Here is a 15,539-nt window from a genome sequence, read left to right as displayed (position 1 = left end):
TATTACCAATTTGTTAAGAGTTGAATCCAATAAAGTAACAGATTGGCCGAACAAAGTATGGAAGATCCAGTTAGTAATCAATACTACGAAACAAAAGACGACTGGTTGCTCACCTTTTAAGTTAGTATTTGGTCGAGAGGGTCAAACGCCTCAAATTCGTACAGTCTTAACCGATTTGCCAATCCCTGATGAAACTAAATCTCCAGTGGATTATTCCGCAGTTATAAAGAAACTACGGCAAAATTCAGAAAGGCAGTTGAATTATCTAAATAAGAAGCGAAGAGACAATCAGCTGTATAAAGTAGGTGATACTGTTTTGTTAAGCCGAGGTCAAAGACCTGAAAAGTTTTCTTGTGAATTTGTTGGTCCTTACATAATCAAGAGATCACTTACCAATAATCGGTATTTGATTAAGAAATTAGGTACTCCGAAAACTTTTAAATGTTCTAAGGATCAGTTGCGGCATTGGCCTACTGATTGGACGCCTGACGATTTCCAAAGATTATTACAACTAGACAATTGTAAGTACATAATTTGACTTGTTGTGCCGTGTTAGATTGATTTGAGTTGTGTATATAAAACTAATTTAAATAGTCTTTGGAGTATTTTGTGTTTTGATTTTGTTGTTTGAGAGCCCATCGCAAATACGTGCTTATTGCAGTATTTCCATCGCGCTGCTCAAGTCAACTCTGTGTTTTGATTTTGTTGTTTGAGAGCCCATCGCAAATACGTGCTTATTGCAGTATTTCCATCGCGCTGCTCAAGTCAACTCTGTGTTTTGATTTTGTTGTTTGAGAGCCCATCGCAAATACGTGCTTATTGCAGTATTTCCATCGCGCTGCTCAAGTCAACTCTGTGTTTTGATTTTGTTGTTTGAGAGCCCATCGCAAATACGTGCTTATTGCAGTATTTCCATCGCGCTGCTCAAGTCAACTCTGTGTTTTGATTTTGTTGTTTGAGAGCCCATCGCAAATACGTGCTTATTGCAGTATTTCCATCGTGCTACTCAAGTCAACTCTGTATTTGTAAATGCGTGCTTACTACAGAATTTCCATCGTGTCTGTCAGCTTGTGAGTTATTACGTAAATCTAGTCCCAATTGTTTGTGAAATTCATTTGATTGATGAATTCTCGTTTTTTGTTCATTACAGGGAACTCTGGGACGGCTGATGATAAATCTGCAGAATGAAAGGTTTACGAATTTTTACCGATGTACACATCTATATATTTTAACGTTGCTGTAAAGAAATAAAACTTTGTTTTTTTTCTGTGTGTTCATGTCTGTGACACTTCAAATGAGTCATGCATTCCGAGAGCGGAATGTTGTCAGTTTGGCCGTGTTAGATTACGTTCGAATATTTAAATATTGGCGCGATCTATCGATTTCGGATGCGTCGGGAAATCTTCGGGTCTATTCGCGCGCGTGAGCCGGGACGCCGCAGAGGGTGGCGACGGGCATCAGTTTGATGCCCTGCTCTGGCATGCACCGCTCGACATTGACGCCAAGATCGGAAAAGTCGTCTTTAAAACAATCTCGATTTATTTAAATCTAACAATATTATTGATAAAAAATGTGGTCTATCTACTGTAAATTTCGTACTTGAGAAATTCAAATTCAAAATCTTGAATTTTGGCCACAATCGATGTAAAATGTAAATTTCGGGGTTAGGTGCTAGAGAATATTGAAATATTTAGGGAAACTTATTTTATTTTGAGGTTTTTTAGGGTTGATAAATCATTTAATTCGATTATATGCTAGTTTTTAATTCAAAAGATTTCTTTAATTTAACTGAAAAATATAATGAATACAAGTTTTTCCTCATTAGTTCAATGTAGCCTAGTGTTCGGTAATTATTAGATAGCTGCAACTCCGGCTTAATACTATATACTGTATAGCTGATTGTGGAACTCGAGATTGAATAGATAGGACCGTTCCGGTAGGGCAGATATATCAGAAAACGTACTGCAATACTAATTGGTTAACTGCATCTGCATTAATCCGTTTGGCTTACCATATCTATCCCAGCGCAGTATTTTTCAGGGATACAGCCAGTCAGCTGATGCACTGCCTGTTGCTGCTGCTGGTGGTGGTGTTGATTGTCGAAATAGTTGATTTCCGTGTACCTGTTGACGATCAACGTCGACGGGGTCGCGACTTGGGGATGATTAGAATACGCTAGGGCACATTGGCCACAACCACAGGGCGTCTGAACAGCGGTGGCGGTCGGGGGGTACTCAGGAGGGACAACTGGACAAAAGGGCACTAAATAGGGATATTGACCAGGAGCGTTGAAATAAAACGTCGTGATGCCGATTTTCGGGCTCTTCACGGGCGAAATTTTGCTTTTTCCGACGCGTCTATTTCGATTGTCTTTTTACGGATTGTCCGCGATGATTGGTTGGTTTGGTTATGGTGGCGTGTCGATTAAATATTGCACGATTGTCTCCGTTTAAAGAGATCGATTACTTAAACATTTAGTGCCTAGCCGGTAAATATAATAAACTCTTTGATAAAATTTAACTAGCTAACTCCTAAAGATATGTATCATATACAAACACTGACTTAATGCTAGAAATATACCGAATACTGCTGAAGAACTGTTTCAAAAGTAAACTTGACCACAACCTTGATTACAATTTATTATTATTATTTTTATTATTATTATTATAAAACGGAACGCGATTGTCTCGAATTAAACACCGCCTTCAATATTGACTTTAAATGTCTGGATTGTAATATCGCAACTAACAATAAAAGACATCTAAATGGAGTGATTATTGCACCGGGGGCGTTACGTGCTGTGCGCAAAAGGACGGCGGGTCCAAAAAACTGACCCCAGGCCCAACGGTACAAGAATTACTGACAACGCTATCTCACACTTAGTTTTATTACAGGTATATTATAGCTTAACTTACGTTTTACTTTACAATTGTATGATTGTCGATAAATTCTTGGACAAAGACGTCTGGTATCGTCTCGGTCTTCAAAACGCCAAAATTAACGAAAAAAACGTTTTCGAACTAGTTCCAATAAAAATATATATTAACTTTTCGGGGGATCGCTTTGTACTTGAAATAAGGAACCTTACTCGGGCGACAAACGGGATTTATGTTGTTATAAAAAACTTCCGGCAATTTACGTTTTTTGTATCGAGGCAGCAAAGTACTGGAATAAAGAGGGAGAATTCAAAAGAGTTATGACACTGGGTTACTACGACAAACGGTCGTGTCACGGCGATTTTGACAGCGTGAAGAGATACAAGACGTCGCGGACCAACTGAGACTTCCGGACCGACGCGAAGATAGGCGTGGAGTATATGTTTCGAGTGTGTCTTGATAATGGTGTGTGTATATGTTGTGTGTGACAAGAGCAGAGATCGTAGGAATAGAAAGGTATGGACCGCCGCACTCGCAAGCGTTCTAGCCCGGACTGAGTGTGAGTCGTGCCGGCCGCCCGAACTTGTGGCAAAGTGGAGAGGTGCGAGAGAGGCGGCGCGCGCTCGCGGATCCCCGATGCGCGAGGGGGGAACTGGGAAAGGGGGGAAGCGGGACGCCGCCGCCGCCACCGCCGCCGCGATCGAGGAAGTTCGTATGTGCTGGACGCGGACAGGTGGACGAACTACAGGTGTGACGACGGAGCGGCGTAGCCCGCTGCCGGGAAGTGAGGGGAACGTGAGTAGGGGGGCGGTCGTGATCGCAATATACTTTCCTAAGAGATGGATAATTGATCGGGTTTTTATGATGAATACGGAACGACGCTCAATAGACGACTCGAAATAATTTACGCAAGAAGTTACCCCAAAGCAATATTTCAAACATGTGTTCATATATACAGCGTGTCGCAATTAAGATGAAGACACTCTTGGAACTCTTGACTTTTTCGACTACCTAAATAAATATATATTTGAAATTTTGTACAGTGGTTACGGTTCCCATTTTTTAAGATACTCAATACGCGGCCTACTGCCAATCGACAGGGTCTATTTTCGATATTTTTGCTTCGCTTTGGAACTATCGGAAAAAGTTATTTGAAAAAGTTGTCGAATATTATTCTAACCCCAGATACCAAGTTTCATAACAAAATTCGGATTTTCTATACACACAATTTTCAAAAGATGATTGTTTTATTTGACAAATTACTGTGCCTTGAAAAGCAAAATCTATACGATATGGTCTATATAATAGTGTAATTCATGTAATTTAAATTCTTCAGTAAAATAACTAACACTAACACAAAGGAACAATCCTAAGAAAACAACAATTTTTTGTGGGTAACTGATTAAATTTATGAGCAAAATCACCAAACAATCCAACGACACTTTAATTCGGTAATTGATAAATAGAACTGAAAGTTTAATCTGATTGACATTAATGGTGTCACAAATGTCAAATTGTTAATTTCCATGGCACACTAGTTAATCAAATAAAAAAAACTAATGTATAACAATTTTGTATAGGTATTGACCAAAATAATGAAAATGTATGTTAGAATAATATTTGGAACAACTTTTTCCGATATCTCTAACGTGAAGCAGAACTATCAAAAATTGACCTTGTTTGTGCATACACAGTAGGGCAAGTTAAAAATTTAATTTTCTTAAAAAAATGTGAACCATCAATTCGAATGACTGTCTGTGTATTTATTTAGGCAGTCACAAGAGAGGGGGTCTTCATCTTAAATGCGACACACTATATATCTAATTAACGTGCTTTGGACGACTCTGATATTTTAACCTGCACTTTACTCCGCTATCTTGAGACACTTGACACATTTTTTTCAGAACATTTAATGAAACGTGGGCATATTTTGAAAAAATACAAAATTCAAATTGAAAACCGCCGAATTGATGACCTTTCAGGGGCCATGTCGATGGCCAGGTCTTATTGACTGATTTGCAATTACATCTCTTATTGGTTAAAAAGGAAATTTAAAACGATCGCGCGTGAGCATATTTAATGACAACTCTGAAATTTTTTTCCTGTTGAATTCAAAAGTTGCAGTGTCGGCACACGCAGGGTCTCTATATATCTGATAGCTATAGCGTAATATAATTTAATGAATAGATTCTTCCCTATTCCAGAAAAAATACTTAATGATTTCCATAAATTGATATTTTAAAATAGTGCCCGCTAACGTTATATAATAATATTAAGACTTAGAATATTTTAACTCAAGGAAATGAAGCGAATTATTAAACAATGAATATCGACCAAGCTACTGGCTACAGCACGATGTAAGTACTCAGTGTAAACAAATAGTATGCCTTAAAAAAAAGCTATGCTCTACCACCGAAACATTATCTCTGTTTATTTTGTCTGTTCCTATTAGAAATTCTAAGAGTAAAAAGAAGTTTCTCAGTGTTGGCTAGACCAACAATTATTACGTTATGGATGAAAATTTTAAATAAGACGCCACTTATAGCGTAATATAGAACGATTTTTGTAAAATCCTAAAACACTTCCTCAAAACTTTTTTATTTGGTGTAAATGAGAAGACGCTAATCAACCTTTTTTTCCAATTAGAAAGCACTTTTGTGGTACTATACGTTATTAATTTACTTTCTATGATTGTGGAAGCGAATTTAGGTGAAAAGTCCCCCGGAACACTCTCTTACCTATTACCTATCCGTCAGAGAATTACCCCAGTGCCACATTTCCCAAGCAACACGTCTCCCCAGATCGGGTATTTTCGCCCGGTTTGTTACATACGACCTCCACCCGTCGCGACCTGCTTTGCAACTTGATGCATGCGGCGGGCAGCAGGTAGGGCACCCATGCCGCCCCACCCCGCCTGCCCCTATTTGGAGTAATTTCGCTTATTCATTTGGCTGTGCGAGCGCCGCCCCCAATGACCGGACACGCGCCTAAATAGGGGGGACCGGACCAAAAATTAAATAGGACCACCGGTTGGAGCTATAATGTTCCTGTTAACACTATTAATAGGCAATTTTCGCGTTTCGAGGCCACCGAAACTGTTGCGAATACCGAAACAACCCCAACCTGTTTGTTGTTTAACGCTTTTTTATCATTTACTACTAGTTTTAATTTTCAACACGCCCGGAAAACAAATGTATCATATTTTACACATATTTCTGACTGAGTCTTCCATAGTTTAGCAAAAATGAATATATAGTAAGGGGTGGCATACATTTCTTAAAACATGCTTGAGTAATTGTTGAGGGTACGCTTGCAATTTAACTTTTCGTGCAGCTGATCTCGTACTGTGTCCTTTTAGAATGTCTGCTGGTGACTAATTATGAAAAGAATAGAACAGAATAGAATTTGTTTCGCTAGTTCGGAGTATAAAAACATAAATAAGACATAAATTGTTTCTTAAGTAACTGATAAAAAATCTTGTGGCGAGTATTTAATAGCATTTTTGAATACGGAATTCCTTCACTTTTGCTTTAAATTGAGAAAGCGTGAGGTTTCACTTTAACGTGTTGTCCAGACTCACCATTTCATAAATCCCCATAACTCGTGGGTTTTGCTTAATTACGGATAATCTTAAGAATGATTGAACTAGGTTTAATTTACTTCGTGCATCATAAGTATCGCTAGACATGCCTCTCAGTATGCCATTACGTATGCTAACATGTCTACCATAAAACGGGTACAATATTAAGGCTAATAAACTATCATTTCCGTTTACCATGGTGATTTGGGGTAAGTAATTGCATAATAAATAGATTTTACAGATGCTACCAATTGAAAAACGTTATTTTTTTTCAAAGAAACTTCCACAGGCTACTCTAATATTATTTAGAAAACTTTTGGATTTCTTTTGCATCGGCTGTTGATAAATCGAACTTGTTTGCGAAACGTTAGAAACGTAGAATTGGGATAGATAGATAGATTTTTATTTGACTGAATTACAATACGTAGTACGTTTACAGCATGTCTAAGTACAAAAGAGAAAAAATATACAATTGCATAATGTTCCGCAAATCATCCTATTGGCTTCTTCAGAGCTTAATTGAAACAATTTCAGTTAAGCTCTGTTTAATTCATCAACAAACAGTAATCAGTAAATAGTAATTGAAAAACTCTTTATCTATGCAAAATTAACATTTTGATGAAATTCGTAGGGGAAGCAAAAATTGAATGTGTGACCTTTTTTTTAAGTACTTTCAGAAGTTTTTTGATTTGTTGGCTATAAAAATTGTAGTTTTATTATCGATTCACTATTCTTGGACTTGTACACTTTTGAATTCCCGCAATTATAGTTAAAAATCACAAGCGGTAAATGTCATCCAACTTAAACATAAACCAAAGATATAGTGAACAACAACGAATATGAACAATATAATTTCTTGAGCATTAAAATTAAAATTAAAAAAATTAAAACCTGCGTTACAAAACAATTTTCCTTCGAAATATTTTTCTTATTTAGAATCGATCCGGGAAAGCGTCGTGCAATAATTATAATCTTTTAAGAATTCCAATTAGTGTCCATGCACACCTAAAACAAGCTTTCCACCGCACCGGCGCCATGAATAAATTCCTCCGGTCTATTTTCCCAAAGTTTTCGATTTTACAACTTGCCTCGAAAGTTGAGCGAACCGGCCGTCGAAAATCCCGAATATAGTTTAATTTTACTCGAGTTAATCAACTTTTATTAAATAAATTGATTAAGTAGTTTTCTTTAATGAGTTTTGACTGGCAAAAGCCGAGACGAACGATATTAATTTACGACATAATCAGCGGCGTAGGGATCCGTGCGATATTGCCGGCCGCCGGATTTGTATTCATAGCCTGTGGGTCAAAAGGATAATATTTTCGAGAGCGCACTCTATGCCTTTAGAAAGTCATAATAATATAATATTTTAAATAATTTACTTTACTAAAAAATAAAGGGCGCAGTCAATTCGACAATCAACAAAGGACCCAATTAACGCAACACAATACAATTATTTTTCGGCTAGACAATGATTATATAGCCTCATTTGTAAATATGTAGATAACAGAATGAAATGGAAAACTGCTTGAAGTATCAGATAAATAGGGATCCGGACCTCGTTTCATAATACGTATAATTTATTCTAAATTTATCGAAAACTAGTCGATATCCAGATAAATTCTGTTTTCCGGCAAGGGTCATATTTATACGTGCCCAAAAGTTTAGGTAAAATGTGCTCCTTACTAGTTTCCTAACTTTCTGAAAGCAGGAATAATGGTACTTAAAAAGTGTCTGTTAATTAGTGATTAGTTCATGATTATTTGCTTGGAAGAAGAAAAAATGGCCATTTTATGGAATTTCCGTCTAAACTGCATAAAGAAATAACTTCTAAAGAATCTGGTCTACACTATAAACTATACAATACGGGGCCCGTCAAATGTTCTTCGCATCATTTTTGTATATCCAATATAATGAGAAGAGAATTGATATCTACAGCTTCAATGATTCAAAGCTAAAGTTTAGTGCACATCAATCCTGAACAAATATCCTAAACGCCATATACTATAGAGGCATAAAATTACCACAACTTTATTCTATATAGGAAAGGTCATATAATTCGATTCATAGAAGGAGATTCTGTAGGTACATTTTGCAGATTTTGCAAATTTATTTGTTTGCACCAGCACCAGACTGAAAAAGTATAATTAAAAGGAGGAAGAAAAAAAATGGATTTTTTTCAAAATTATCAGGTACACTTTTGCCACATATAATAAATAACACGTCCTGCATTTTGAAGTAGCAGTATGAAACTCCAGAATATTTTGTGATCTCGCCAGCTACGCTCCTGCTTAGGATTAAAGGAATACTGAAACGTTCTTTTTATATAAGCGAAACGGCATGGTTTCATGAACAATCTAACTTTTTTATTACCTACGTCATCTCTTAATTATCGAGTTTAATTATTAATTACCGAAAAAGTCCTTAAGAAAAAGGAACGGCAAAATTTTGCTGGCGAAAAGTTCGAAACGAACTGATAATGAAAGAATAAAAAAAACTGGTTTTATTACGACTCAGGATAAAAGATACCTTTGTGGAATCGATAATGAGCGCTTTGGTAAACATTCGTCCATTGCAAATGAGCTCTTTTGTTCTACCCGTGATTCAGCAATCAGCCTTTTTCTAATATAACTGGAATAAGTTTCATTAAAATTATTATTACTACGCCGACGTTATGCAACAGCGAGGAATTGCGGAGAATTGTTGGTTTAATTCAACTTCTGAGATTAGTGACAATTTCGATAAACTCTGCACCATTTTTGACCAGTCGCGTTTTATTAAAATTGATCCAAATTCGATTTTCAAACGGTTACCTTTGTTTTCTTATGGATTCCACAATAAAAAGCCAGTCAATAGACACAAAAATTGCATTCTTTAGTACAGATTTTTGTTATTTAAAATCAAGTGGACTATGAAATAACAAATCAAACAAAATTTCTTTATTCTTTTAACGTAAAAGAAAATTACTATACAGTCACCCAATACAAAACACTAGAAGAAAGAGTGAAATCATTTGGCTTGTTCAGCAGGCAATATTTTTACTTCATTGAATTTGGCAACCTGATATATGTAAATTCCCCGATCAATAAAACCTTAGGGTTTTTATTCCTTATTTGTAGCCTCTTTATTCATTATCGGAATAGCATATATATGCTAATTTTTCTTATACGGATCTTTCTTTGTTTTTAAATATATGACTTCAGACGTCCTGTATATATAACAATACTAACGGTAAAACAACGGTAATTCTTAGAAATTTCCAGACAAGACATATCAAAAAGTAAGAAGAGGTATGGTCTGTTCACAGATATAACAAAGTAACCAATTGCTTTTAAATGGGATTATCCAAGGGTGGTCATTAACATACAATGCAACAAAGTTATTACCTAAAGTTTAGGAATTTAAATTCAGGTAAAATTTATACCTACCTGTGTTTAATATTCTTTGGTTTGGTATACTACTTAGTTTAAGTTTATTAGTAATCATTCTTATTTTGTGTGTAATACAGCGTGTGTTGAATCGTGTGCGAATTATGTAAAATATGTGCGAGTCTAGTGTATCTCAGGAGATGCTCCCGCCCAAATGTAGAAAACACTATTCTATTGAGACTAAGGATGTTATAAACAATATTTATTTGACTCTTATTGAGCGTGGTGCCAGCAAGCAAGCATCTTTAGAAGAAACGGCCACATTGACGAAAATTCCAACATCAACTGTATGGAAAATTGTGAATTTCAGCGAGGAAAAAAAGAAGCGATGCTGACATTTTCTCGAGTGTAATACGGCGTAAAATTTACCAGTTATACGAGGAACAAAGCGTGCCTACACTAGATATCTTAATTAGGAGGCTTGAAAAAGATGAAACCGGTGTTAAATGTGGTAGAACTACCTTATGAAAGTGTATTCAACACATGGGTTTTACATTTAAAAAAATTGACAAAAGGTAAGTTTTAATGGAATCTTTTAGAATTCGGAAATGGCGACTGGAATATCTAAAAAAAATTAGGATTTACAGAGAACAGCAAAGACCAATTAATTACTTGGATGAAACCTGGTTCGACACTTATGATACCCTGGAAAAGGGTTGGGCTGACTCAACTGATAAGTGTAATCTGCCATTCGTCGTAACAATATTTTTTCCCGTGTTAACACCATTGTCCTCAAACTTATAGAAACCGAAGTTTTTAACATCCCTCCACAAAGTTGGGCAAATTCTGTTAAACATATAGAAAAAGCAGAACAATCGTATATCCATATTGCAAATAATATAGAACAAATAATAATTAGAGCAGGCGATGATAGCGATAGTGATGATACTGATATATTATGTGAATAATTTTAAGGAATATAAGTAGCTAATAAAAATAATTTGAAATTTTATTTTAGATTTAACCATAAATAAATAAATATTGTTTAGTATCTTTCCTAACAAAAAAACAAATAATTAAACTCTAAGCGAAGTACGGACCTGTTCGGCCATAATTCATTCTTACAGCTTGCCCGGGTCTTTCCTTAATTCTTATCAGTTAGTCACTTTCCTATATCTATGAACAGACTTTACTTTCTTCTGGATGAGGAAACTTTCGGGAGCTAAATCAGAGTTCCGTAAAAGTTTCTCAATTTCTTGCCAGCTTATGTTTATTTTCGCAATGAACCTTCCAGTTAAGAGTATTATCCACAAAAATTGAACACCCGTGGACTGCCTAAGGGAAAAATTGCCTATAGACGAATTTAAAGTAGTATCGTTTCTACTTTGTATGAAATCGGGTCTTGGGCTATTCAGATATAACAAATACCGGTTGAACCAGCTTATGTTAGTTGTCCACACACTATCCTGCTGTCGTTGTGAAAAATAATAGTGTAGTCCGAAAACTTGGTTAGTTTTAGCTATCGTCGTCTTTTGTCAAGCAACTGTCTAGATCATTTATGTTTATTAGAAATAATTTCGGGATCCAATATGTGGAAGCTTTCAATTTTTACATTTTGATTTCAGTTTGAAAAAAAAGAGGACATTTAATCATTAGCAACATATCTAATGCCGCGACGGTCTCGTTTACGCCATGAGAAATGCAATTTAATGGCCTTCCCAGGTCACAAAACCTCATAAGGACGTCTACCGCTAGACAAGCCACAGCATTGCAGAATTGCATCAGAGTTATTTCTCTACACTGAAACACTTTGCTATTAAAGACTACTAACTACAGAAAGAGAAAGAAAGACTACTACTACTTCAGAAAGCACTATTCCACGATTTTACTAACACTTAGTGAAATGAAACCGTTTAGTTTTCCCACTCAGATTAACATACAAAACTTATGCGAAACATTTCAGGTTTTCAAATAATATTAGTAGGGCAATTTTTGCAACTTAAGGAAGCCTGGCTAAAAATAATTACCAGAATTTTCTGGTGGCTTTTACTTGATGAAAATCCATTTATCAAAATAAATAAGAACTAAAAGTTCAGATTTTTACGAAATTTCGTGAAAAGCTGATCTTTTAGTTCTTATTTATTTTGATTTTTTTAACATTTCTTTCTTTAAGTTCTAGATTCAGTAATTTTCGCTTTTAATAAAACAGTCTGTACAGGGTGTTTCAAAAAAGGTTCCGCTAATTTCTAGTTCATATATATATATATATATATGAGTGTTCGAAGTGTTTTCGGAGCGCGAGCATTGAAGATGCCAAGTGAGATTTTGGCGAAACGTCTGCAGGATTCCAGTCGGATGCAAGATTTGCAGGATTCCAGTCGGATGCAGGATTCCAGTCGGAGTTCAACGAGCGAACGGATGATATCCCGGAATATAGTGTCATCATATATATATATATATATATATATATATATATATATATATATATATATATATATATATATATATATATATATATATATATATATATATATATATATATATATATATATATATATATATATATATATATATATATATATATATATATATATATATATATATATATATATATATATATATATATATATATATATATATATATATATATATGTGTTCTTTGAATTTAAATTTGGTGTCTAAGATAACTCCCAGATTCACAATTCACAATTTTTAAAATTTAATTTTGACTTGCTGATCCACTATATTTCATTTTTTCTTTGAGAAGTTAACATTCTTATCATTCCCAAACACCATAACACATGATTTACTTGGATTAAGTTTTAAGTTGTGGTCTTGAGGAGACATCTGATTTAAAGTTTGAAGGTCGTCATTAATGGATGTTTCAAATTCTTTATAATTGTCGGGGCTGAAGCTACAATAATTTGAACTGAGGTAGCTTTTACTTGATGAAAATCCATTTATCAAAATAAATAAGAACTAAAAGTTCAAGTTTTCACAAAATTATATATTTTTTTCTACTCACGTCTGTAAAATATCTAATTATCCACCGATCTAGCGTGCGTGAAGCGTGATTTTACCACGTCAGTTTCGTTTCCCACGAATTCGAGCCACTTCGGACATTTCCGGGATTTTACCGCACGGATTTGGGAGCAATCGGATGTTTTCAGAGATATTTCCCACGCCTTGAATTTTGACGTTTGTCAATTCTGACGATCATGTCAGCAAATGTATTCGTGTTGTTTTGCGGAAATGTATCCAAAAACTAACGGTCGTAGAAAAAGTAAAGTATGCAACACGTTCGGTAAACTTTTGAACTCACTTGTTTATTAAAAACTCGAGAGTCAAATGCCGTTTACGGCACTTGCTGCATAATATACTATTACACGACTATTGTTTCGACAACACCGTGTCTTTATCAAATGTCAAATATCATATTTGATAAAGACACGGTGTTGTCGAAACAATTGTCATGTGAAAATATATACTTTCGTGAAAATCTGAACTTTTAGTTCTTATTTATTACAATAACTTTGTGTTTCATCCGCAAAGGCTTGAATTTTACAGAAAAATAGCAGGTATTTTGTAACTAAGTGTAATTATTACCGTTTCACATACTCGTACAAAATGTTCAAAATTCAGGAAAATGGAATGAGCGTAAAAAAGCTTACCCCCACAGACGCCGATAAACGCCCATACACCCACCTGAAACAAATTGTTACATTAAAATACTAATCCGGCTGGGGCAATAAAACTTCCTAACTCTAATTAGTTGTTGATTACGGTATAAACGTTATTCCGAAACGGAACGTGTCCCGGAACTATTGTTTAATAATTTAAAATTTAATTAATTACGGCAATCTTCGATGCATAAAATAGCTGCCGTGAACTTTTGACGGAAATGTGCTACGACGTTCATTACTGTAATTACTGGCATTCTTGAAATTTCGCTGCTTTGCTATATACTAATCTGTCCAAAGCGCTAACTGAAAAGCGCAGAATTTTTTTTTTTCGTTTATGAGTCTAGTTAAGAGTAATGCTATTGCAGACGAAGCAAGAAATATTTTCTCATTCGCATTTGTTGATTAAGTTAACACGAAAACGAGGACAATTATTTCGTATGTAAATACTTGCGTCTCTTCCCGAGAAATTTAAACTGAGGCGGTCTCTTTAATTTTATTGAATTGAATTGAATTGAATATTATATTTTAAACCTTTTAAATATAAGCAACCCTACTTTTAAACTACAAAGTTGATTATACAATGCACATAGCTACTGGAGATATAGAGCAGTTATAATTGTGTGAGCCGGCTTCTATATTATCTAATTTGTACAATCTAGATAGACAGTCAGATAAACTTACAACAGTTTAATTACAACAATGACAATCCTGGTTACTCAGGACCGTTCAACACCACATTTTCAACATTTGATGAGACACTATATTGCTGGGCTTTGAAATTGTGTCAAAACAGACCTTAAATTTAAACTTCCTTTGATTTTAAGATACGGAGTGTCAAAGTTTTTAGAATAAAATCGATTTTCAATTAATTTCTCCAAAATGTACACGCAAATAAGCATTTATGTCAAAATCTTTTATAAAGCTGTTTTTGTTTGCTTAATAAAAAAAAGATTAAATCTTCGCAAAATCAGAGGCGTATCATAATTTTACCTATCAATATTAATTAGGTCACTCTCTGGAACCCTCTAAAACGAATAATTTCATTTCAAATTCATTTCAACAAGTTAGGAAAAGTTTTAACAAAATCTGCTAAAATATTTTTGAGTAATTAATAAAAAAACGATCCCTGCATCTCGAAAATTAAGCAAGTTAGGATACATGCTTATTTCGAAAAACAGGCTTATACTTGACTGCTTTTAAAATATTTATACTGAATTTCGAAACACCCTGTATTTTCAAAATCCCCCTGGTAGAAACAATAATCACGAATATTACAGCTCCCACCACTACAGTCGCAAAACATTTTCGACCAGATGTTACGATGAATTCCACTATATTTTATTTTACAAAAAGAGAAAATCTATGGAATGTTCTCGCCTGTATTTCAATTTTGCTTATCAGTTATCCGAAACATAGCAAATTAAATACAATGTGGACCCCGAAATCAAATCAAAACAATACCTAATTGGATATTTAATTCCGAGCAATATTTATCCAAAAATAGTTTACACGATATTTTAATTGGGGTAATTATTATTCAACATACACTCGAACTCGTTTTAAGGGTTGATTATAAATAAATATTGCCTATCGTCGGCTCCGTAGGCGTGGCGATCCATGTGTTGAACTAGAAATTATTGCATTTTTATTCAGCACTTTTGTAATTTAAATAATTTAATTATTTCTATTTGAATTTAATTTACTCAGCGTAATTTAAATTCAGTGTCGGCTATCAATTCGCAACTGTGTCGTGTTTCAAATGGTTTTCTATTTAATTATATATATTTTTCTGGTGTAAAGATTGTTTCAACATTCAAATTGTGGGGACATGTTTTTCACGTTGGAGAGTGAGTTTCAAAATTTATGATTTATTTTCTATTTTAACGCAAAAAAAATTGTCACAAAATTAATAAACAGACGATTACACATGAATTATTTTTAAGGAAATACGAAATGAATGACTACTTGAAATAAAACCAGAAAGTGGAAATGAAAATAGCAGTCAGTCAAAAAATCAAAAGTCAAAATTTTA

General features: G+C 34.6%; 1 protein-coding gene across 11 annotated transcripts in view; it reads right to left on the bottom strand.

Annotated features, from left to right (window-relative positions):
- LOC132703146 (polypyrimidine tract-binding protein 2) overlaps positions 1 to 15,539 on the bottom strand; it is a 569,388-nt gene that overhangs the window by 212,697 nt on the left and 341,152 nt on the right. Inside the window, exon 1 of one of the 11 annotated variants that reach the window (XM_060672264.1) lies at positions 2,012 to 3,443. The exons of the other annotated variants lie outside the window; for them this stretch is intronic. Within the exon in view, the coding sequence (XP_060528247.1) occupies positions 2,012 to 2,014 (3 nt within the window). The 5' untranslated portion in view covers positions 2,015 to 3,443. Of the gene's footprint in view, positions 1 to 2,011; positions 3,444 to 15,539 lie in introns of those variants that run through there. 11 annotated transcript variants of the gene reach the window in all.

Source organism: Cylas formicarius, unplaced genomic scaffold (genome assembly GCF_029955315.1).
Source record: "Cylas formicarius isolate icCylForm1 unplaced genomic scaffold, icCylForm1.1 PGA_scaffold_6__28_contigs__length_40554024, whole genome shotgun sequence".
NCBI classification, from domain to species: Eukaryota; Metazoa; Arthropoda; class Insecta; order Coleoptera; family Brentidae; genus Cylas; species Cylas formicarius.
Note: the sequence above shows the minus strand (reverse complement) of the source record. Positions and strands in the feature narration are given on the sequence as shown.